Source organism: Pyxicephalus adspersus, chromosome 1 (genome assembly GCF_032062135.1).
Source record: "Pyxicephalus adspersus chromosome 1, UCB_Pads_2.0, whole genome shotgun sequence".
Lineage (NCBI taxonomy): Eukaryota > Metazoa > Chordata > Amphibia > Anura > Pyxicephalidae > Pyxicephalus > Pyxicephalus adspersus.
In genome coordinates, this window is record NC_092858.1 from 41,099,616 (window position 1) to 41,126,707 (window position 27,092).

Below are 27,092 nucleotides of genomic sequence, written 5' to 3' on the forward strand. Positions count from 1 at the left end.
TCCTACCAGATGAATTCAAAGATGATGGGCCTAAAAAACAGGTTTTCTATCCACTTCCATACACGGTTTGTATTCTCTTAACTGGATTGCTATGGGAATATGTCCTAATTTTGTCCTAATCTTCAAAATAAACAAGGAAGGTATTTGAAGAGATGTTTTTTTTGCACTACTAGGTTTCCTTAGTTCTAAAATGATTAAAGAGGGCAGGTGAGACTTCTTTTTCTAAGGCCATTCCAAACCTTAAATATAGCTGTCTCCAATTTAAAAATATATATCCCCAAAATTAACATCTCTTGTTTTCACCCTTTTGGTCTTTCAAATATACTGCTGACGGTGTTTTGCTTATTGCTGTTCATTAATTGCAGGAAAACACCTGTTTATCAATCTAAAAACAGTGCTGTCCTGTCACTCTGCATTGATATCTCACACAATGTTATCAGAAAGTGTATTAAAAGTACCTAACACCTATGTCTATGTTATGGGGAAAAAAAAGAGAGAAAGAATTGTCCTGTGGTTCTATCATGCTTCATTTCCCCATCAAACAGGAACTTGGTTTCCTTTTTTATTGCTCTGTAAAATGGATTGCGTCCAGTTTGAAATCAGAGACGCATTTTTCCTCTCTTGCACACCCATAAATGTTTTTAATATTTAAATTGATTTAAAAAAACATTTAGTATATTTTATTAGGCATAAAATTGCCTGTTTCAAGCACACACAAGCATTGTAGCTTAGTTTTGGCACATACAGATTTTATACGAACAAAGAAAACTTTTTTTCTCCCCAATTAGCTGCTGCGTGTGGGCTCAGGATAACAGATCAGTAATCAGATTTTTGTAAATCTGGGACAGATGAAATTGTTCTGCCATGACAGATCTGATCAGCAGCCCAGATCTGTCAGATTCCTTGCATTGAGCACGCATGTAAGCAGGATGTGTTGTTGTGTGCGTGGGCAGATAAATCATGCCAAACTAGAGATATCAAAGCAAAAACTTACATTAAACACCTTGAGGGCATAGCTACTGCTGACATAAAACCATTATATCTCTCAGACACTAAATAAATTATTACAAGCTTCATACCTTCAAAACTCTCATACTGAATTCTTTTATCCTGTCCTCTATCAGGTACAAGCAAGATCTTCTATGCAGCTGTTAGAGATTTATATTAGTTGGATGGAAATAGTTAACATGTGCCTCCTAAAATGGCCATACACTGGTTAATGGGTGTACAAACAGGTTTACGATCGATATCTCTATATCAATCACTTACCTAAAAAAAACTGACCTGAAGCTATCAACCAGATTGATTGAACACCACTCCACACCCACCAGCTTGTTAATGGTAATCATTGGAAAGTGATTCTAATACCCAGCTGCCAATTGAAATGCTGTTACAATAACAAGCAGAGCTGATGGTAAGGGGGAAGGTGAAGTGCAGGTAAAGAAAGGTGCATTCCCTATCAATGTTTGGTCAATATATATATTTATAAAACGTTTTTAAATATTTCATTCCCCAATCCTAAATCGACCAGTGTATGAGGATCTTTATTAAATGTGCTCTTACAGGATTGCACAGATCAGTGCTTGTACTGATGGTACCATATGGAACTCCACAAGTTGTGTTGTTACATACTGTCAAAGTGCTAAAAAGCTGTCAAGTAGATGCGTATATTTTCTTTTTGTAATTAACTGGTCATGTACTATTTGATTTGAAGGTGTGTAATCTGCACAATATAGTTTGGAATATAGTATGCAACATCTGATTTATGGCTCCACCCTTTAGAAAATTCAAAGCAAGGAAGCAAAAATTCAAAGCAAGAGCCAGCCCAGCCTAAAGTAATATTTAGGTCTCAGATGACCAGTGGTAAGAAGAGAGACCATTAGATTTTTGTTTTGTTGGGAAGTTCATAGCTCTGTTTCTACCCAACATTGCTATTTGGTTGTTTCTACACTGCGTCCTCCATAATCCACATCAATAATGCAGGAAAGAAAATGGGACCTTCTAACAACAGCCACAGAGAGGTGATTGCAGGATCATGAACTCTATCAGAGATATCCACCTAGACTCCACAGATGTCTCCTGATGTACATAATCATGATTAGTCACAATCTGACCAAAGTTTTTTTTATCATTATTATCCCTGTGGAACATGACATAAATGTTATTGTTTTTCTATGTGTTTTGCTGTTAAAGCTTCATCTAGAGAAATAAATATATTTTATATCTGCAAATCAACTGGACACAACTGGAAGGTATTTATTGTGGTCTTTGAAGAGTAGGGTAAGTATATATACATGAGACAAGTGTCAAGATGAAACCAACTGGTTTCTATATTGACAATATTGCTAATCATGATCGGATCAGATCATACAAATTTTTTTGAAACTTTATATACATCTGGAGACATCTGTGGTCCCTAGAAATGATACACTTATGGTTTCTTATACATGGAAATGTTTTATAGGATTTTAAATATTTTAAATATGTTTGTAATAAAACACATGGTTTTAAGCAATATATGATCATAAATGCAGCACTAAATGCTGTCTAATTTTGTTAATGATATCAATAGAATATTGAGATGTGGTACAAAATCTACAGACCACAAAACACTACTCCTCAATAATTATGTTTTTTTTTTTGTCTAGAAAATATAGTTATTACCTTTTTTTCCCTCAGAACGCTGGTGTTTTCTTTTAGCCATTTGCAGACACCTTGATGGTGACAGATATCAGAACGGCAACATGTTGTCTCCAGTGGAAACTCATGGGACAGAATGACAACACAAGAAAGAGTGGCAGAGCCAGTTGTACATTTGTCTTTCTTTTTGTACTCTACCTTTTTGCCTTGTAACCAACAGTATTATTGGTAGAGTTGGTTCCTTTTTATTACTATAATAGATTATTATTCTTATCTGCTATTTACTGTAAATAATTATCACCACACCAACCAAAATATATTTTGATTGTTATTGTTTTGTTTTTTTTTGTTGTTTTAGGTGTATGATTATACTTGCACTTTTTTTTCACCTATGTTTACCTGTTCTGTATCTTTTGTAAAATACCTTGGAAAATGTAATAAATGAATTGAAACAAAGAGGAGCAAAAACACAGTCATCCTATATCAGAAAACGACTGAATATGGATCTTGTCAGCCTGCGCAGCAGTATTTATTCTCTCCAGCGTCTAGTTTTCTCCTAGCTTAATAAACAGTGCCAGCCTCCAGATTTCAGTTTTCCCGCTAAGCTGCTTTGCTGTACAAAACAGATTATGGGGTCTAAAGGTGGAAAACAAGAGCGCCATTATTACTGACACATTTCATTGGTGTGAGAGACTCCAAGATGGTTCTAATTACATCTATAATTAGAAGTCTGCCAGAGCATAAATGTTGCAAATAGCATTTTCAGCATATACAAACAAACATGGCTCAGCAAGGAAATGAAGGTATGGAAAGTTAGCTATCTGATTATTTGTTCAATATATATTATTTGTTCAAAGGTGAACACATACCTACATTTTATGGCATTTATTAGTAGTGCGTCAGTTTTGTTGCCTCCTCCCAACCACACATATTTGTCCTGAATCCAGCAACGTTCATACACTCTCCTGTGCCTCTCCTAAGCCATGTAAACACATCAAATGATTTCTGCCCGAGATAAACAATCATATTCATCGCAGGGAAAAATCTGTCATATGTATAGTGGACCCCCAATGTCATGTATCAATCTGCCAGGGCAACCAATTGTAAACAATTGTAAATTGTAAACATGTGCCTTTCAATGTAGGAGAACCCAGCAGGGTGCAATTCATTCATCCTCCCTTCTTCCCTCTACATAGACCAGATCAGCACTGTGTGCACAGCACTCGTTGGTTCTCCTCAGAAATCCAACATCTATATGATGCCTATGCTTTAGGCTATGCTCCATCCAGCATAAATAAACTGTGCTCGAAATACTTGAAAATGACTGTATCATTCTTATTAATATATTGCATTTGCATGGCACTGTACCAAAGTCATAGACATGTCACTAACTGTCCCTCAGAGGGGTTCACACTCTTATCCCTAACAGTCTAATGTCAGTTTAGGGGAAACAGCAATTAACTGCACAGTATGTGTTTAAGCTGTGTGGGAAAACCTGTGAAAAAACAGGGAGAACATACAAACTCCATGCAGGTAGTGTCCTGGGTGACATTTAAGCCTAGGGCCATAGTGCTAGCCCGAGAAGTCTTCTTATAGGTTAATGAGTACACTGCACATAAATCTTATCCCTTATTATCTCAGTCCGTTGTACAGGCAGAACATAGAATGTGGGCAGGTCAATGTTATGTCAGCACTTAACTGCAGTTACTGCCCTTGTAAATCATGTATGTCCTGAAATAGTGCAAAGGCCAACCAAATGTAAATTATGCAAAGAAAAAAAAAAGCTAACGCAGATCCTATTATTTATTCTATTCTAATTATTCTATTTTGCAGTTATTTGTTGTTGGGCCCCTTACGTTTGTTGTTTTTTACACCTTAAACTGTGAATTTTTTTTTACTCGTTTATTTTATTTGTACCTATTTCTGCTGTTACTGACCAAATATTACCAGTAATTTACATAAAAGAATACATCTTTGCAAGAATAAGATTTCATTTGCTAACAGTAAGACAACATACATACCGCTTGGTGAATAAAAGTGTTGGGGTAAAAGGTAACTTCCAGGACATGAAGAAAGGTAATTAGCATAGGGTAATTAGCATCCATCCAACTTCTTAGCTGTCCTGTCACAGAACAGGCTTCACTAAGCAGATTTGGCTTACAGAGTGTGCCTGCTTTATAAAGCAAACCCTTTATTCTCCAGAGAGTGTTAAAGATGTTATCCCGGAAAGAATCTGATTTGGAAGTTATGTTAAAATTCCTGGAGTTTAGCACCGCGATGGGATAGGCATCATTATTTGAAATGCGTACACAGAATTAATAAGCTTACCCATACAGAAGGTTTAAAGCGGGACATATCTGACTAGTTTACAGTAAATAGATGTGTTATGAATAAATTTTAAATACGTAATTAAATTATAAACACACATATTTGATGAAAAAAAATCACAGTGAGCAAGCTAACAGGTCAGGTTAGTTAGGCAACCTGCTTATGCCCTCCCCGGCCGCTTTCTGCCATTTCCTTGCACTTTAAGTTCTTGGAGCTAATCAACCATTTATAGCAAGCCCGCTAGGTTTGCTACTACATATTTACAAGCCCTCAAATCCTTCCTCCCCTACCTATTGTATTCTATATTTCACCACCCCACCATAATATAAACTCAATTGTTCTCCTCTCCGTGTCATAGTTTGTACTTGTTATGTGTGCTGGTGTGTCATCTACAGCCCATATGTATTGTACAGCGCTGTGATGTTAAATGTAAAAATGTCTTGTCTCATCATGTTAAATTACATGCTGTTTGGGTGGGTAATACAACAGCCTGAAGTAATGGAAGCAAAATAATATAAAATTAAGTGTATGCATGCCTAATATTGTGTAAATGTAGAGATGCGATTGATTTCAACAGCCAAACAAATCATAAGCAATCAATTAAATCTGATAATTCTGATTAAATTTGATTTACCCGATAATATTTGTCATTTAATCTCACTGTGGAGGCAAACATACCAAATGCACAAATTAAATACAGTCGAACCTAGTAATTTTTATTACTTTTTATTAGCCCTCTCTTATAGTTAATAGAAAGTACCGGAAGTTTTGTTTTTGGATTCACATCATTTTCTTACTATAACACAAGGATACTTGGTATTCTCTTCCCTTTGCTTTAACTAACAGCAACCATTATGTTTTTGTTGGGAGCTGACATGTGTACCTTTGATAAAAGACTTAATCTGCAATAAATTGTACAGTTCTTTGATGCTAGCTTTGCATTTTTTCCCCAACTATGCCCATTTATTTTATGACAACAATCTGCAGCTTCTTACCCTGTTTACCATTAAATCCTATTTAGTCTTTACTGTCTTTTACTTTTATGTTTTAAAGAGAAAGCTATTTTTATCTCTCGGGGTGCAAACAACCTTTCTTTATATTATGCATGAGCACAATGTATTGTCTGTATGTGGCAAAGATACCATGGCAGCAAATGTTGTGTGGTATCCACGTCCAGATATTTTCTGCTGATCAGTGGAGATCTTCCAGGCTTATTTTTTATATTAGAAGCTATCACTTCTCCAACCACTGGTGGTACTTGGTTGGATTTCTTGGTGCATAAAAGGCCTTTACAGCAGCATACTTGACATGGTCAATAATGCATTGATAAAGAACTGAGGTCATTATTGGTAATTTAACTGTACTATTACAATCAATAGCAATCATTTCTAAACAGATTAAGTCATTAAAAAATGACGATTATATATATATAAAGACAAATCCATACAAATGGTGCATTGTACAATATGGCAAGTTGATCTTGATTGCATGCTACCTCATAAACTGTGTAGCTTATGTCATGGAGAGTCAGTTGTTCCATCATCTCAGCAAGAATAAATAGTGAATTAAGTAAGTCTTAGTACCTGTGGCACTAAAACTCCCTTGTGTAGCTCTGGCCTAAGGATGGTGAACTGGAAACATATCAATTGACAACATTTACTGCATAGTTGCTCAACATTCTATATCCGGTCACACTCACCAAATATATGTTAAAATATGTAATATTAGTACTTACAAAAATGTATTTTGGGTTGTAAAAACTGCAATAAAAATGTGTAAGTATGAGATTTGGTAATGCTGAGATGTGCATTGTTGGTTCAAGAAAACTGATATATTGTAATGTGAAAAACAAGTGCTCCTCTTTCATTTATTAATGCCTTTTTTTTAACCAGTAACTTGCACAAAAAAAAAAAAAAAAAAAAAACTGGTGTTAGCAACGGACAATGAGACTACCTTTTTTCTTTAGCAGTGCTGCAGCAGCATGCAAGAAGATTACCATTTGGCAGAAGGGAAGCCTTTATTCCTTTCAAATCAACTGCAGATTGTTCCTAGCTCAACATCTATTGATGTCACATATCCATACACAGATAAAATGCCAAACATAGCTCAGCCAAATTATAGATGTTGTCTTCTTCCACTTTGGATTTTCATCTAGATAAACATTGCTACTGGACTAGTTCATGCTAATTAGCTACAAATCCAGAAGTCAGACCTGTGAGGCACAAGAAAAAATAAAGTATGCTGCTTTTTTAACATGCTTGTCTATGCTAAAGCCAAAGCCCGACTAACCCACTGCGCAGAAATGCCATGCTGGAAGCTCATCGATAACACCAGACATGAATCATGCCCAGCCATTCGACAATGGTACAAAATGGTGCACAGCAGTAGAAATACCACACACGGAGTCACCCACCGCACCACGCGATTCTGGTAAGTAATCGGTGGGTGGCTTATTTGCGGGGGGGGGGCTTATTTTTCATTTTTACCTAAAAAGGGGGGGCTGTCTTATTTGATGGCCCTGCCTTATCATCGGGGAAACACGGTAATAGATAATAAATTAACTGAATGGGTGTGCTCTCAATTTTTTTTTTATCTTTTGCAACTTTTGCTCTATGTTCAACTGAACTCATGCTATTAGGATGGACATATGCCCTGTAATAACTATTTTGTGCTAACTTTTCAACTCCTGCAATTTTTTATATATTTATTATAAAAAAAGTAATTTAGATTTACTAAAGAAAAGGTAAACATGTTTCATAGGAATAAAATAGTAATCAACAATATGTATATTTTAAAAACAGTAATCAACAATATGTATATTTTAATCAAAACCAAACCAGTGTTCATGGATAAAATGTAAAAAAAATTACACTGGATTGCATCATGCCACCAAATAAGTGAGCAATGAGAGACACGACCAGCCATGACCTAAAAAAGCTGGAAGTCCAAATCCTCAACAGTTCTTTTGACCTGCTATCAGAATCTGCATTCTGATTTACAGCCAGACCTAGGTTATCAGACATGGGTCGATGGCATGGCAGTTCCCCGGGGAGATTTTGGATTTGGATACTTAGAGCAAATGAGCTGGAGCAAGAAAACAAATCAAGAAAGTCAGGGTAGGACCTGGTCATGGTTGTGGATTTTTTTTACTCGTGGTTTACTTTAATGCAAAACTTAAAGAGAAAGTAGTGGCTACCCTTGTAATGACCCTGGCAGGAGGGTGGAGCTGAGGTGCAGATATATCTCCACCACAATCCTCCAAAGACGTATATGAATGTAGTGGCTAAAACAGACATTTTGGTTGGACTGGCCTTTTAAACCAAAAATGCACGTTGAGGTTAGTGGAAATATCTTGAAATTTTTCCAAAACAGGGATATTTGACATGTCTTTATTCTTTTTCTGGTTTTGTTTATGACATGTACTAATTTAGGCATAAGTTTTCGAATTCTACAACATTAAAAAATAAATATTCTTGATTTATTTATTGTGTTGATTTATTAAAAAAAAAAAAAAAAAGTGTATGTGAACTCTTTGCCAAAGTGGTGTGAGACGCCACTTAATACCATCGTTATCTGTGTTGTTTTCCTCACTCTCCGGTGTAGACATTCCTGGCTGTTGCTGTATGACTGCTCTTTTCTACATGTCCTCCCATAGCCGGCTTTGGCCGAGTTTGCGTGTAAAGCTCTGAAATGTATTCTAAATGACTAAGCTTCAGTTTAAATCATCGCCTAAGTCTTCGGCTGCTGTCTGTACAGACTGTCTCTATACAGTGCCAGTAGCGTGGAGGCCAATGACACATCAAAACTGGCATTTAAACCCTCTCGCAGGAAGCACAGCTGGGGAGCCCTACAGCCCTGTGCATTTAGCTCACTAATGCATTTACTTTGTAACCTTGGCTCTTAGAAACAAAGCTGGAGAGCTATAAATAATACTTTACTTGTACAGGCCCCAAACAGATCTTACACATGAACAGAACACAAAACAAATGTGCAAGAAAAAAAAAAAAGAATTTATATGTTTTGGAATCTTGTTTGAATGCAACATCTATCAAAAGTATTGGAGAAACAATATGCACCCAAAATTCTTAAGAACGTTTGACAGCATTTATTTGCAAAATGATGAATGTGTTATTAAGGTTAAGGTATTTTGAAAAGGGCAATATTATAAAACAGCTTTTCAGCTGGAAGTTCCTATAAACTGGAACTTACTACAATTGTACTGTTATGGTTCATTCAAGCAATTTTGACATTACTGTGGAGGCAGTGTAGGACAAGAATTCTTTAACATGGCTGCAAACACAGTGGTTTTGCACCCATGCCTATTTTACTGTGACGATATATACACACTTGCATATTTATGTATAGTTTTTGTACCTATTTAAATACATAGATAATCTTTAATCTCAGATTCCTCTGATTAAAGGTTTGTTCTTGTAGAAGAGGATAATTTTAGTGCTGGTATGGTATGATATGCATGTGATTTAATCCATAAAACTACTACTTGCTTTTAAACAAATAGGCTTCTCTTTTGTCCAGTAAATATACAATTACAAAACTAATGGGTATACTAAAATGTTTCACTGCACTGCACATTGAAGCGTAGATGTCTTTTCATATTTACGTATATAAACTTTACAGGATGGACTTGGGAGTTTCCATCCAGGAAACTAAAAATTGGTCAATTCGCCAAAGTATACTAAAAACTATTCTGTCATTTTAAAAAGAAATGAAAAGAACAGGTGGAAGCAATGGTAACAACAGGAAAAGAAAAATCAATGTAGGAAAATAATTTGCATGAGAATTAAAGCTGAGATGTGAGGAAATACTAATATAGGCTCCAAAGATTTTAATAATTGTAAAAACAGAAAGATATTGAAAATATAAATACTGAATAATAAAATTTCAAAATATCTTGCCGTATCTTATGAGGTGGATCCTATAATTCTGACATTTTTAGGAATACATAAATTTAAAGGACATTAGGAGCAATATTCTAAACACCAATGGATAAAAGGTGGAAATTAACCTAAATTGTTTCAAGGAATTAAAAAAATCATAGGACATTTATATCGTGGAAAAACATTAAATTGTAATAAATATTAATAAAAATCAGAGCAAAATGAACATCATCGGTGAATGGCAGATAGAAAGGAAGGATATTCATATTAATGGAGAATATAAGATAAATCAGACCGGATACCTGCTGCTTTTTGATGTAGGAAACAAGCAGTTACTGGGGGATTTTTTTTAATTTTATTTTATTGATGTAACATTTCATGGACTTTTAAATAAAGACTAAACTAGGTAAGTACTCCATTTCCCTGCCTCTCTTCCACATAACAGAAGGGGAGTAGCTGCATGATTTAGGAACTGTATATAGGTGTAATACCAACAGGAGAAGAAGGCAGGTTGTCTAGTAGCCAGATCTCTTCCAAAGAATAAAGATGGTAGACACTGGTGTAAAATTAAAGAAGAGGAGGAGAGACAGCTGGGGCACTAGGGGATGTTTACTTACTAAGTTATTTGGGCACTCATGATCCCCGAAGGCCACATGGAATGATTATGATTATTATTGCAAAGGCTGAAAACATACAAGGATAAGTTCCTGCACCATTGTTACTAGTGGGATAATTGAAGGGATTACAAATGGTAAAAATATGTTACAAGTGATGCTGAAAGTAAATGTAAACCATTACCCTGAAATGATAATCCTTTGTACTGTGATGATGGGAGACTGTACATGTGGGTCTCAGCTGTTGTTGGGCAGGGCTGACTACGCTTAGTTTGAAGAAATGCTGTGTGTTGTCAGCTTACAACAGGAATAAAGAGCTGAGTGCAAACTAAGACCAACAGGTAGGTGTTTTTCTTCTGTAGTTAAAAGATCTCAAAATAAAACATGAGGAAATATAAATGTACTCCGTGAATTTTTTTTCCTGACAGATACATCAAGTTCCTAGATTGTAGTAAGATGGAGAGTGGCACGACACAAATATACAGAAAGAAGCCCTTTTCAATGGCACCTGTCACTTTTTAATGTTACGAATGTAAAGGTGCTAGCTTTCCCAGCCAAAAGCTATACATTCTCATACCATTCAGTATTTGTGTGCGGCTTTTGAATTATCTTTTCTAATGTCTATTGGGCTGTCCATAGGTTTTTTTTTTTTTTCCTCTGTATTCCTTTACCAAACGAATAGTAAAGCAGAACAAGTTATTCCATGTTTTCTCCTTTTCCAACCACTACTCACAAATGAGGAATAAACCCTTGTTCTTTGTATTTGGGCCAGAAGTTATACCTTGGGTTTAGGAATATATTCTATTCATGGCTGTATCACATGTATCAAACCAAGTATGATACAGCAAAGTGATATGTACAATAATATTATTTTTCACTTTCGCTTTTTAGAAAACAGTGTATACACGTGGACATGATGACTCTACATAATGAGGCAATACCAATGCATCACCGATGCAGCCCAATTATACAGGGCCAGAAAAGGTCCAAGTCAATACAACTTGGTCAATTGAGCCTACTGAAATGGATTTGGATTTGTGTGCAAAGTTAAAGCATGTAATAGCTTCTGTTCAAAGAAGGCACATTATTCATTCGATTTTAGAATACTGTTCTTCTTCACATAATTACCTCTAATTTATCAATTCAAACACATCCTGCATTTTACTATAGGTACACCACACAGCCAATTCAACAAACTTAACACATGATCACAATGTACTAGGGACCATTACTGAGTAACCAAAATTCTGTGTGCCGAGATTTACACAGCTGTCACAAAACTCAAACAACTGAAATAGTCAAATACACACAAATGAGAAGTGTAAATTTGCAGTTTATGTGTCTTGTAAGTACCATGGCTTATAGCCAGGCTCAACATGAAACAAAGTTTCAGTCAGTTTAAACTATGACTTGGATGTTCTGAATTGCGTTAATAATATCACCAAAAATTGAAGATTTCAGAAATGAATCAAATTCAAACATAAAACATAAACTTCTTTGTAAAATGTAAGACATTTTCCAAAACACCAATCAAACAGTCTAAAAATATTTGTGAGCATAGTAAAACAACGAACTTATACAGCTTTATAACAGAAAATGTAGGAGATGTAACAAATTTACTTTCAAACCAGTTCATGCATCCTACACATACTATAATCAGTTAGAGCTGAGGACTTCCCACATAATATTGGTGCCAATGTCTGAGCAGCCAACTACCAAGCGCTAGTTTGGTTACTTTAGAGTTACTTTAGAGAAAGAAGAGTGATTCACATGCTTCTCCATTTACCTAGTGAGCATTTCCTCCAAGAGGATAAGCTGCTCTGGCAATGACAATAAAGCAAATCTGTTGCATCTCTTTACAAGCAGGTTTACTTTAGGTTATGTTGAATTTAGATAAAGACAGAATTATAGGATAAACTATATATTAAGACACATTGAAATGCATGGCAAACAAAGAATGCCTAAATGGATTGGCAAATTATGTTTTTTTATTGCTGCACAGGAGATTATATATTAAACTGCTGGAATACTCACGGTGCAAGCTCAAAGAGATGTTAATGGTCCTCTCTTCTGTAAAGCCTTTTAGGTTGGGGATCTTGGCGCAATTCAAGGTGGTATGGGATGGGCTGTCTCCCATATGGATCCAGCATACAGTCTCCTCTGCATAGTTAAAATCCATAGCTGTGGTTTGTTTGGTGCTGGTTGGGTTGATAGTTGGCACAGGGGCTCCACTTAAATATGTGGCGAGGATGTTCTGAGTGCTAGCAATGAGCAGCACTGTTGGCCTGTCAACCGGTTCTGAAAATAAAAGAATTGTAAATATGTAAATAAATTAAGAATTTAGGTGTATGAATCTAGGACATGCATGCTTAATTTTAAAGCTTCACTGAATGATTTACAAAAGAAACCCTCTATGCATTATTTGTCAAAACAACCTAATAAAAAATAAAATACATTAACATAGCGCTTTTACAGTACAGGTATGAATCCTGGAAAAAACATGAGTTAATGGAAAGCTTTTCCAGCTCTACTACATCCGAATCTCGTAGTTAATTGATGTTAGAACACAGTTTAAAAATGGAGGGTATTGGAGAGACTGCAAATCTCATATACCTATGTTTAGGTAAGCTACAGTTTTCTTAGTTAAGGTGGATCATTTCTTTAAACTCTAAACTGAAATTGTCATAATGGTAAAGGGATAAATTACAGCTAAACACCCACATTGCCTTCAGTCTTAAATTGTTGTACAGGTACCTCTCCTCTATCAAACTTACTTACTTGGAATTCATTGTATACTGTGAGCTTCTCAGAGTATCCATTAGAAGTTAAATAGAGCATGCCTCATTTTCTGTTTTAGTTATTTTCTCCTCAGTCTGTTCCTGGCCTGCTCCTTTGATTTATTGAATTTCAGATCATATAATCATTGAGGCTCAGCATCATATGTATGAGATACCTAGGGCAGCTTGTATACAAATGCAGCCTGTCCAGGAAAGCCCATTACTGGAAACTAATTAGCCTACTTATTACATCAGGACTATGAGCTCTTAGGAAAAGTACTCTGGCAGCATACTGAGTACAGAACCCCTCCCAAAAGACATGATCTGCCTACTTTACATTAGGGTACATGGAAGGTACACTGAGCTGTACATGTGCAACTCACCGTACAATCCAAGCATATCTGGGTGCCGGTAATAATCATTCCAGCCTGACCAATCAAGATGGCCAAGATCTCAAACCAGAGAAGAGCCAGGTTGAAATAGGTGGCACTAGTATTAGAGTGATGGGAGGTAAGTTTAGTTCTAGTTTAATGAAATACCACAAAAAAATAAACCCTACTACAATGACATTGGATGGTGCAAAGGCCAAAGCAAAAATAGGGAATAAAAAGAAAGAAGAGAGTTTGAATTTAAAGTTGGAGTTAGACAGGATTATGCAGTTCTTCTGCAGTGTTATTTATTCTTGCCCTACACAATGTCATCCAGAAAATCGATCAGGGAGAAACGATATTTAAAAGGTCTAGTCAAATATGCACTTATGCAGCTGATATAGCGATTATGGCAAAGGAGGGAAAGTACATTGATGAATATTTACCCAGCAATAGAAACACAAGACAATAGCCTCATAGTGTATGATTCGAAAACCAAGTATATAAAATGCATATCTCTTTCTGTAAGCAAATACAGTATTGCAAAGATTGGTAGTAAACAAAAAAGTGCATCTCTGAACTCCCATACTTAGTCCACTAGAGAAAGAGTAGAAGTAGTAATCAAGCAGTCTATGCTAATATATACTTATTTAAAATTAAAATGATAACTAGAAATACCAAAATTCAAAGATTTTGTTATGGTTATGGTATCATGCGATACAGTCATGGACTGACAAAAGGCGATGAACAACAAGCTCTAAGCAATTTAAAAGGGACCAAGAAAAATTGCTGAACCTGTAAAATATGGTGATATCTGGAGAATATGGTATAACTATGAGCTAAATGAAATAGGGACTAAACATTGTTAGACATAAAAGCTTGGTGAATGAGGTGGTTGGGACAAGCAGAGAGAAAGGGGGAAGAAAATATGTCTATAAGAATGAAAGAAGAATATTTTACTCAAGAAAGAGAAGGGAAAACCACATGCAGGATGGATGGAAGACATAACTGGTGACCGTTCCAAAAATGGTGAAACAAAAGAAAAGAGAAAAAGATGTAGGCAAATTGTAAAAGAGACCAAGGCCCACTCAGGGCTATAATCCCAGAAGAAACACAAATTAAAATGGAACCAAAGGATGCAAAATATAAACAGAATAATCTTGAGCTCTGACAATATTTACCATTCTTAGCTTTGCAGGACTTGTTGTCAGGCTGCAATAGATAGCCCTCCACACATCTACAAAAATAGGATCCTTCAGTGTTCTGGCATGTCTGACTGCAAGTTCCATATAATGTACACTCATCAAAGTCTGTGAAGAAAAGAGTTACACATTTTTACATATACACTCAATATATATAAAAAAAACAAGTGAATAAATCAATATACTGATGGTACACTTATCATTCACAAACATTTTGTATATATACTGACTCAAGGGTCCTATCCAGGCAGAATGGTTCAGATTATTTCTCTGTACTCATGTTGTACAGCTGGCTTTCTTGGCAGCTAAACATGCAAGTAATGTATCTAATTCACCAATGTATACCTCTTTTATCAGCATCTTTAGTGCCAGGAACCACACTATTACTTCCCAGAATAGATATATAACTAAAAAAATATAGATATATAACAAATAATATTAACTTCAGCACAGCCACCCTTATATAAGTTTATCAATGTTGTCAAAGTCATGATTCCAACCAGCCAACTTTGAAAAACATAATCCATTCAAAGTGATCGAAGGTTGATGGGGGTTCCTTGAGCAATTAGCAAGTTGTGCCAGTTTAAGTGACACCAATTATGTTTTTGGATATCCGTAAGGGTGGCATTCTTCCCACTGGCCAGCGATATAAGAGGCATTCTTCCTACTGACCACCAAGCTAATGTACTGTGAGCTGTGGATATAGTAATTATAGCAGGGGTTCCGCAAAGACCTGAAAGTTATTTCAAGGGTTCTCCCATGTTAAAAAAAGATGGAGAAACACTGCTTTGTACTGTAAACGAAAGGGTTGATCACACAGTTATCTTTAAAGGATTACTTACCTTTCTGACCTGATAGAAAAATACTCCACCAGCCGCTCTCTTCCCTCCTCCAATGACCTACTAATGACTTCCTCTCTCATAACCTCATCACACGCCCTATTTACCGTATTTTTCGCCGTATAAGACGCTCCGGAATATAAGACGCACCCAATTTTAAAGGAGGAAAATCTAGAAAAAAAGTTTCTGAAAGATTATTCCCCTTCTGATCACTCATGTGCCATTCATACCGGTATTCCCCTTCTGATCACTCATGTGCCATTCAAATTCCCTTTCTGATCACTCTGTACCTTTCAAATTCCCTTTCTGATCACTCTGTCATTCAAACTCCCCTTTTGATCACTCTGTCATTCAAATTCCCCTTCTGATCACTCTGTCATTCAAATTCCCCTTCTGATCCACTCTGTCATTCAAATTCCCCTTCTGATCCACTCTGTCATTCAAATTCCCCTTCTGATCCACTCTGTCATTCAAATTCCCCTTCTGATCACTCTGTGCTTTTTTCTATTGTACGGCAGTTAGGACAGGGAACAGCAGGTGGCGCTGTGCCGGCTTCTTTCGCTTTGCTTTACAGACAGGAGAAAACACGATGCTGGCAGAGGAGAGAAGAGAGAGACGCTGCAGCCAGAAACACACGCAGGATCGGGTGAGTATAATATTTTAATTATTTTTTTTAACACATTTGTCGTATAGGACGCACTAACTTTTCTCCCTAAGTTTTGGGGAAGAAAAAGTGCGTCTTATATGGCAAAAAATACGGTATGCACAGGGCTTTTCTAGAGTTGCCCCAACTCTCTGGAACGATTTTCCTCGTCCTTTTCGGCATGCTCCTACTTTCTGCTAATTTAAAAGAGCTTTTAAACAAACCTTTTTAAATGTGCCTACCTGTCTTATTCTGTCTCCTAAAACCCTCACTACTTACTTATAGTTCTATATCCCCCCTCTTAGTGTGTTCTGCTTCCCCCACCTCTTAGATTGTAAGCTATTCTGGGCAGGGTCCTCCCATGTCACTGTATCTGTCCGTCATTTGCAACCCTCATTTAAAATACAGCGTTGTGTAATATGTTGGTGCTATAAAAATATTGTATAATATTAGTAAAGGATTCAAGCATTAACTAAAAAGAATTAGATATTATTATTATAACAACAGGTCATTGTCAACATATCCCACTTTATAACAAAGACTGCTTTTAGCACTGCTCAATGCCCCCACCGTGTCTCCACGACCTCAAAATAGATGCTAGGAACATCCTTCCTTTTCCACAGGCCTGAAGGACTTTATCAACCGTCTTGAAAATATTATTTGCACATTTGTACTTTAATTCTATTTTGGCTCATCTACAGGTTCACTTTATGGACTCATCAAGAGGAGCAATGAGCTGAATCTTATAGACACAGTTCATTGCACAGAACTCCCTTTGCACTGAACCACACTTTCTAGCATGAATACCAGGCTTTTTTATCCATCTCTATGGATAAATAGAGAAGTCATTTAGAGACAGCATGTGTAAGAACAGGCTTGGCCATCAGCACTAAAATAAAAATACAAGAGAAAGCACTTTATGAGCGCTGATGTTCAAGCTTAGATTTACCTGCATTTTCTCTAAATGACAGCCCTATTTCTCCACGGAGATGCACAAATTCTGCTATTCATGCACCAAAAGCCAATGATGTTTGGAGCAATAACCTGTGTCTGCAACACATAGCTCACTGCTGACTTGAACAAGCCCTTAAGATAACCCACAAAGATATATTCAACTAAACCCTAAGGTTTACCAAAGATACCTAAAGACAACAAAGTTACCCAATGTAGCATTTTTTTTTTTTGGTGGATCAGGCAACAAGGTAAAATGTATGGGAGGTTCAAGATATTTCTAACTGCATTCCAGGAGAACTAGATATCTTTAAAAGCTAAAAATCTGATCCCAGTGTTACCGTTCCCCCAGAGCTTCAGTGTTCTCAATTTTTCCTCAGAATGAGGAGCCAACAAATTCTTGAATTATTTTAGAGTGCTCTCCCAAACTACAAAACCACCACTCTTCCAGTAGAGTCAATCAGCTTCCCATTAGTTGCTCTTGCTGCCCCCACTGCACCCTGTCATAGTATGGAGGTCCGAGGAACCACTAACTGCAGCAGGGGAAAGAAGTTAATTAGGAGTTCTAAAGAAGCTATCTGGTGCCGTGAGCAACGGGAAAGGTAAGTTTTATTCAGTTCTTTTTTTTTTTTTTTTGCAGGTATACCAGTATTTTTGTAAAGATGTGATGCATATTATTATAAATTTATCACACAAGAAGGGTAAGTGCCCATAGGGATTCATTTAATGCATTTGAATAGGGAACAACATTTGCTAAGAAATGGCTGCTTTACCTTCAGTTCAAACACACCTCAATTTGCTGCATGTAAAGAAAGCTAGCACAATGCAAGACGGGTCAAACTTAACATCTGAGCTGACAAGTACACTGCTCTGTTTAAGTCAAATATATTTTCATAATCTGCATCTGAGGTGCATTCCAATCACATGTAAAATGCAGGAAAACTATTACCTTATAAGTGGATTTCTGTATGCACAGATTTGATCTTTCATGTTTTATATTTAAAAAAAAATGTGGATTTATAGGCATTCGTGCATAACCTGATGACTATTACATTTTAACAGTTTTCACATTTTCAGTTCCACCTCAGAATTTCAGTTACTTTCTGGCACGTTTCCCACTTATGACTAACTGGGTTTCTCACTTTAAAAGAGGAGAATGTTTTCACAATTTGCTTTTTCTGTCATGACTTCTTTTTTTTTTGTCTTCTAAAAAAGCAGATCTCAGCACTGTGGTTTTTCCCAGTTAATTCTTCTTGCAAATTTGTCTTATGCAATTTATTCCCCTATAGAGAAGAGTCTCTCCTCCTCTTTTGACCGTTGTGTAAACACAACGATGACTGACCTTTGCAAGACTTGCCATCTTCAGCGAGCTGAAAGGAGGTGTTGCAATAACAAACTGGTCCATTCACGGTCCGAGCACAATGATGCTGACATCCCGCTATCGTACAGTTGTGTGCATATTCTAGAATGTAAAAAACAAAAAAAAAGTCACAAAATATGTCACAAAATCACAAATAAGTCACAAAAAATGTTAGTAGATCATTTCCTGTGAAGATGGTTTCTGGGTTTTTCGGCATCCCTGTACCACAAGGTATGTAAAGGGTGTCCAAAATTTATTGCAGCCAACTTACAATGAACATTATATGTTACCAAGCACACTGACTATAAAATGGTAAATATTACCAAAGTAACGTCCTACCAACAGGTATGAACACAGTAATTTACAAAATATAAATATCTGAATATAAATTGGTTCAGATTATGCAAAAATGTGCATAGATATATGGATATAGCTTACAGCAATGTACTTCAAGGTCAATACAGACTTAAAGGTGAATTAAAGCCACACAATTCACCTGTCCACGATCATCACAGGACGCTGCCATCTTGATTGGCAGACATAGGGGAAGCCGGGTTTGCTGAGTTTCTCTGGCAACCAAGGTTGGGATCTTTTTCGCAATTCCCCGGAGCATTCAGGCAGGTAAGTTGGGTTATTGCAGAAGGGACATGACCTGTTCTTTCTGCAATACTTCCACTTTAAGATACATATGCATGTCAGATGATTGTTGGGGATAGTTAGGGATCCCTGAAGACTTATAAAATATTTCATTGGTTCCCCCATGTTAAAAACATTGAGAAACAATGCTACACAGGCTGGGGTTTACAAGCCTAGACAGACATAGCCCAGTGTGTGAAAGAGGTGAAATTATTAAAATTGAGAAATGAATACATGTTAAAAAAAAAAAACAATCTATGTGTATATTTGTTTGATGTCTATGGATCACATATCTATCATTGAGATCAGCTTGACAGAACTGTGAACTTGTCTGTTTAGTTTTATATGAGGCATCAGTACACATGTTTTTATAAAGTAAATGTACAGGCTCTACAAACTTTGTTTTTTTACTACTGTGCCACTTTTTTTTTTTCACTGTCTAGAATGATCTGGGCTCAGATGAGCTGGATTGAAGGAGGCTTCTTTGTTATACAAAGGACATTTAGTGGCAGGAAAACAGTATTATTATTAACAGTAAAGGCTAAATCTGAAGGTTTAAGTGGACCTACTGCAGAAAAAAGCTAGTTAGGGTGGATGTTAAGGTGATTGGAGGTTTTCAGTAATAAAAAAGTTCTAAGGAGCACTCTTCCAGGGATAATCTATTGCATTTTGAAAGTATTCTCTTCATGCTGTTATATAAATGTATTACATACATACACACACTCCATTTAAAAAATACACAAGATGATACAAATAAAGAAGCCTACTCCTGTGAAGTGCAGAAAACAGCTGGCCAAAGCAGAAGCAAAAAAGGCTCTCTGCAGCCATTTCCCCTCTCTCTAATAATTGTTGGAGGCCTATGTGAAAAACTAAAAACAAACAAACAAAAAAAAAACAGTAACAAAAATACAGCTAGTAAAAATATTTGATTTTTTAATAGCCATCTAAGTCTCTTGAGAGAGGTAGCTCAGCTATTTCGGATCTACTGCACAATACTTTCCGAATAGAGAACCATTTTACAGATGGGGTGCTGCTGCCCCTTTACTGCCCAATTAGTAGACTGATGGTCAGTGTAATATTATTTTGTGTACATTCCAAAAGAGGCTAAAACAAAATCAAACAATTTAGCAAACAAGCAAATCAATAAATACATTTATCATCATTTATAAAAACATTTTCCAGACCTGTATTTCAATATTAATTTAGCCATATGTCTGGAGGTCCACTTTAAATTTCACTCATTGTAAGAGCCTGCATTTATACTCTAGCTAAAATAAGAAAGTCTTTAAGATGTAAAGCTTTTTTTAAAACTCCAAGAAAATGAGTGTCACTAATGTCAAGTGTCACCTAAACTACTAGCTAGCTAGCACACAATTTGCTTGCCCAGGCCTCTGAGTTTATTTATCTTGTCCCTGGCAGGTAACCAGTCATAAATGAAGCCGTCACTAGCAGCAAAAGAGGAAATGGCTTCATCATGTCTAGCTCTAAGTGTACACAGAACATAAATCTCCCTGGGGTTTATATGCCTAGCATTCCACATGCAGAGAAGTTAATTGGACAGATTAATTATTATGTGCAATGATCCCATAAAGTGTGACTGTTCTGCGGCTAAGTCACTGCCACACACAAAACCACTCCAAAAGGACAGTTTAAGTCGCACAGGTCTTGCCATGGATTCTGGGAAAATAAAATAGTTCATCCAAGGCATAGTACCACAATACACGCAAGTCTTTATAAACTTCAACGTTATTGTCAGACATGAGAGTTTTGCATACTTAAATGTAAAATAAGGACGTGAAACATTATGTGCCTGTGGTAGTGGTATCACACATTATCTTAGTACATGGAGTTTTGAAAACAATAATTCAACCAAAGAGCAACAACAATTGCAAATCAGAGGGTTTCGATGTCAACATAAAAAAAATGCTGAATGAGAAGTTAAACTTCTGCCACAGGGTAGAAGAGTTCTTAGCACTATACAGATTTCTAATACTTCACTTCCTCTGGAATACCACACATTACTGTATTTGGTTGTTCATACAGACCCAACCTTTCCCTAGCACTATAAAATAACCGCATCAGCAAAAAAACAGCCTCTCCACACATTAACCTTTTCCCACAAGCAACCTAAGACCTATCTATGCATAATATAAAACTTTCAGTTCCTGTTTGAACTTAATGCAAGTTCATTTATTCACAACTATGTGAGGGCAACTTTTATTGGTGTAATAAACAGTTTAGTCAAAACCTACAAGTTGACCATTGTTGTGCAGAATGTGGTGGTGGGGGCAAGTCCCTTTTATGGGGACACTGTTCCATTGGTGAAAGGGAGAACATCACCTAACCTAACACATACCTATTTGTGTATCCTCTTTATGTATAGAAGAAACATTGCTGTAAAAAAAAACATTGGCAAAAAATCTAATTGAGGTGCTGAATTACACCAAAAACAAGAATTTAACATGTTTTGGCTAAAATGTATCTTTTCAGAATAACAGTCCATCAGGATGATATCCTTACCACATTTAAATAAGGCCATACCTTTATGTTTTAAGAGATGTGGTACAGTCAAATAAAGATAAGTGTTAATTTTAACAGTTGATCAACCTGTTCTTTAGGGTCTAAAATATGCTTTAACCCAGTGTTTCTTAATAAGGGCTCTGTAGAACCATAGAGTTCCTCCAGAGGTTACTAGGCTTTCTTGAGCAATGAGAAATGTGTGCCTCTTTGGTCAGTTCAACTTACACCAATGATCTTTTTGGCTATCTATTTTTGGTTAAAGGTGACATTCTTCCCACTGAACACCATGCTAATGTACTGTGAACCGTGAATAAAGTAATTATAGCAGGGTTCCCCAATAACCAAACATTATTTCAAGGGTTTGTCATGATAAAAAGGTCCAGAAAAGCTGCTTTACACCTTGAAAGTCATAACTCCATTTACACCAATGACTCCAGCACACTAACAACCATTATAAACAAGGGAGTCAGTGGAAACAGCCATGTGAGATAGAAAAGTTTTCCCAGTAAGTTCCAAGCAAAGATGGAAAATGATCACCAGCACCCTGAAAAGACATTTTTTAAAGGACATTATTTAAAAGACGTTCATTACTATTTGAGTTGGATGAAACATCCAAACTTAATACCATAGTAAGTAATCTGCATATTCTTGCTTCCTGTATGATGACCTTAAAAAAGAGACACTTACCAATATTACCTAAAATAATGTTAGGAAAGCATCATAGGATGCCTTATTCGCTCTATTCCTACCTATCCATCAGTTCTACTACTGATTTCATAAGCATGGCAGCAAAGAAAGAAAAAGTATTCAATGGTTTAAATTTTTGCAGCGATAGCAAAAAAGATTTCTAAAAGAATCTACTAATTTTATTTATTTATTTTTTTTGCCCAGAAACCTTTTTTAACCACAGTAAACAGAGATCTGGTGGGCTGATGCACGTTTCTGTATACTGTACGTCAATGATATATCTGATGTAATTCTCTTATGGTGGTCTTCTTTCCTTACACAAGTACAGTGAAAAACACGCAAGTCTTGCCACTTAGCAAGCACACAGAAAAAGAACATAATGCTGAGGATTCTAAACAGTGCACAGGGTCATCTAAGTATTGGATACTTTTATTGAAACTAGTGCCTACATTGTAAAAACAAAGTACAGTGCTGGGAAAAGTGGAGCACAACTCCAGCTCTATGGGACATCATTAAAGAGTAGAAAAAGAGAATGTTCACTGAGAACACAAAATGCCCATTGTGGGAGACCAGGCAGCTGAGTGCTTCTTGCACTTGTACTGTGTCAAATCAATTTAACAGGAGTGCCCTGATGAATCCTGATGAGTGTGTGCATGGCCAGGAATAATTTGCAATTCTTTGATTTCGCTTCCTCCATGCTCACTCCACCATAAAAAAGAAAGGCATGATCTTCAGCAGGAAGAGCTGTTTCCAGTGACCCATAGCAATAAAAGGAGGACTAACTGGTTGTCTCAAGGAGAGCGTAAAATTTTAAGCATGTACTAGACCTCAAGAGTTCCCTAGTTCTTAGGGCACATAGATATTAATCCTCTAAAGATATAAAATATTAAAAGACCATTGTTGACATGAATACTGCAAACACACAAGGCACTCATATATTTGAATCTAGTTCAGGGGTTGAAGATAGGAAAACATTTTAGTTGCTCAATGGTTTTTTATTAGTTAAATTCATAATAATCGATATTACAATAAAACAGCCATGCTTTTGTTATTAAAATGCCTGGATAATTTAAATTGGACATTTGTTTACAGAAGAGACCACTTTTACTCATTTATATGTAAAAGTTTCATTATCAAAATTAAAAACTATGCTCCTGGCTCAAAGAAAGATTTCTCTTAAATCAAATCCACTACCTTCCAAATAATCTCATGAGAGCACATTGCAGGTGGTGTCTGGTAAAGATAATTTAGCTGACATGACAGAGCACAATGACCACTTAGCTTTATATCACCTGTAAATAAAGCGGGAAATCACTATTTTGCTAATAAATCAGGAAATCACTATTTTGCCACTAAATTAAATGTGTGTATGCTGTATATACACCCAAAACTGCATCCTATATCAAATCACAAACTACATCCTTGTCAATTCACAATGTGAGCAGCAAAGCATGTTCTGTGACTCCATTATTCACATTGTGCCCCCACCCTACGCAGAGAATGCTGGAGGAGCATTGGCATAGCTACCCTTGGTCTGGGTCCCGCTCCTGTGCATATTATTGCTGACGGATGGCAGCAGTCAGAGGAACCCAGAAACAGATGGAAGACTGTACCGACTGGTGGTGGGGCTGGGGATGGAGGTTGCTAGCAGACTGTGACCACAGTGACAGCGAGACCATAGTAAAGGTCCTATCTGTTTATAATCCAGCCAGCCATTTTTACCCGTTCCCTCAGGTAACAATGAAGTGTCTGGTTATTTCGTATACAATAGACTTAAATTAGTTATATTACGTTTTATACAAAAAGCAGTAATCACTGCATGTAATAAACATATTGGGTCTGATTCATTAAAGCTTTCCAAAGCTGGAAAGAATACACTTTCATCAGTGAAGCAGGGTGATCCAGTAAACCTGGAATGGATCTGGTCCAGGATTTAAAACATTTGCTAGCAAAAAGCAAATTAATTTAAAGGTTTTCTGGATCACCCAGCTTCACTGATGAAAGTGTATCCTCTTCAGCCTTAGAAAGCTTTAATAAATCAGGCCCATTGATACAATTTCCCAATTGTTTTCAAAATAGTACAAAGTCAAAAAGATTCTTCCACAGTAGTTTATCCTATGTGTGCTGCTTACTAAAAGTTCTGAGGGGGTCATTGCTAGTCAACACAGCTGTCAAGAAAGTCAATCTGAATGTTATGAAACTTGCAACCCAACAAGTTGAATTCCATACCCTGTGTATCCTCAGTGACTTATGCAGAGGCAGGAAGGCTTAGGCAGTGCTCCAAATGCTCATGAAAGCATGTCCGGGCTTAAACCAAATTGAGCTGTGCTCCAGGCAGATGTAAAGCTCAGCCATCCCCAGCAAACTTCCTGAGCCTTCCTGCCTTCTCATATCAGTGAAGAGGCATTATTACATGCTGATCATTAAGTTGTGAGTTCCTAAAACCAGAACAGAGGATTACTGACAGGTTGGGGCATATCTGGGGATAAAAACTGGCATTTGTCGATCGCTTACTGTGGCATCACTTAAAATAATCATTGGACGTGGTTAATGAAAGGTTTTCCTACCAAAATGTATGAGCAGTTTAAACTGCATCTGATGCAATGCCTACTGAAAACAAACAATTACAAGAAAGCTATACTCAGAATACAACTATGTATATAATAAAAACCTGTCTTTTCATGCATGTATTGTACAAACAACTGAAGGGCTGGATTTTTGACTCTTGCAATCCTCTTCAAAACATGAGGCAGATCAAGGGCCACCTCATTCTTTTGTTATTTTTAGAGAGAAAAATTATGAATGTCATAAACCTGTCCTGTACTAGTCACAAAGGTTACATGTGTGACATATGTCAGTACACCAGGTTAGGATTTATATTAAACTCATCAGACAAGTTTCTTTCTACAGATTCTTTAGTATAGCACTCATATATGAACCTGTGATATCAGAGCATATGTAGGGATTGATTATGCTTTTCCAATCAATCCTATTGTGTGTGTTATCTGTGAAGGTCCTCATTTATCCCAACCATGGTACAACATTTATCTGGGTCATGGTATCTCTTGTAGTAGTTAGTCATATTCATATATAATTGTTCTGTAACGCTAAAGACATTTTGCAGCTTATCACTGCCCTTTCTTCAGTTCTAATGAGCGTTGGAAATGGTGAACAGGTTGGGTGGGCAGTTTAGAAAGGTTGTGGAACTAATATTTTTGTAATAGTTGTATTCAGTTTGGAGTAGATGGCTCTACATTGTAAAACTGTATCTGTGTTGTGCACTAAAATAACCTTTTCTCTTATTGCAGTATTGATTATGGAAGACAGGGCTTTCCAATTTTGACTACACCAAATGTTTTAAAGCATTGTTCATGGATTTTAAATGGGATTTTTATTTTTTGGATCCTATCAGCCAAAATATCAAAAGGTTGGTTGGGGAGGAGCTGGCTGTGATGTGATGCACTTAAAACACATGCTTTTGTGTGCTCCACTGAAATTATGAGGGCCTTGAGCATAGGTTACTGAAAAGAACAGCAATTTATAGGTTATGGCTACAGCAGATACTACAGCAAGTAGATGGAAACAAAAGGCACCAAATTGTGTACCCCACTTCAGACCCCATGCTCTTTCTCCCAGAAGTATTGTATCATAGTGCAAACTCAGAGCTGTTGTTTCAAAGTGTTAACAGATCAGTTACAGATGGTAGTGGTAACAGATGAAGTTTCATGGCACTAGAAAGTTCAACAACCATTTAAGGGGCTCGGTGGAATCTGGCTACAGAAAAATTATAGACATTGTATATTATAATTATTACTTTGTAATACAGTACCCTGGCTTACAGTTCTGGAAGGAAGAAGAAAAAAAGGACACCTATATTTAAGGAATAATCCACATGCTTTTTGGGTTGAGACATATTTTTTTGTGTTCATGCACTACAGCTACAAAGTTTCCTGCACAGCATTGGTAACCCTTGCTAAGCATTAGGATACTACCTGATAAACCATGTGAAAGCTGACCTTGGTTTATTGCCAGCTACCCATGATTATGGTGTTATCCACCAAATTGAAAGTTTGCCTACAAATCTAACCAGAGAGTAAATGCATCAGCATTGCATAAAAATGCAATACTTATTCCAGGGGTGATTCTTTTCAGCAGGATGCCATCAAAAAGATTTATACCTGGCTTCCTCTCTTCCTGTCATCATTAATCCCTCCCCAACAGTTTCTAGATGCCAACTCTCATTGCTCTCAAACATCCAGACCTCGTGCCAAACAAGAAGCATAACAACCTGCTCTAATGAAGTAGAGGTGCTGTCCAAAACCACAAATGCCACAGATAAAACATGACAATTGAAGGAAAGATTTGTCTTATGATGAACTCTTAACAGATCGGACAATGTTCTCATATTTAAGCCACTATTGCATTGTTGAACCTGCAAGCCCAACACAAAAATTTTAATAAACCGGAATAGATGGAATTTATTGGTGCAACATACAATAAAACATTCAAATAAATCTAATGGATGATTGTCAATTACCTTTCATAAATACCACAATCAAATACATATAAACTATATATATATATATATTTATATTATTACTATATATATATAAGGTTTAAAGTTTATTA

The 27,092-nt window shown here is 36.5% G+C and overlaps 1 protein-coding gene across 1 annotated transcript in view; it reads right to left on the reverse strand.

The window, feature by feature from the left end:
- Positions 1-27,092, reverse strand: part of LRP1 (LDL receptor related protein 1) — a 181,681-nt gene that overhangs the window by 102,359 nt on the left and 52,230 nt on the right. Inside the window, exons 4-6 of the mRNA XM_072398352.1 lie at positions 18,603-18,722; positions 14,807-14,935; positions 12,515-12,778 (exon numbers count right to left, since the gene is read on the reverse strand). Coding sequence (XP_072254453.1) covers positions 12,515-12,778; positions 14,807-14,935; positions 18,603-18,722 — 513 coding nt within the window. The remainder of the gene's footprint in view (positions 1-12,514; positions 12,779-14,806; positions 14,936-18,602; positions 18,723-27,092) is intronic.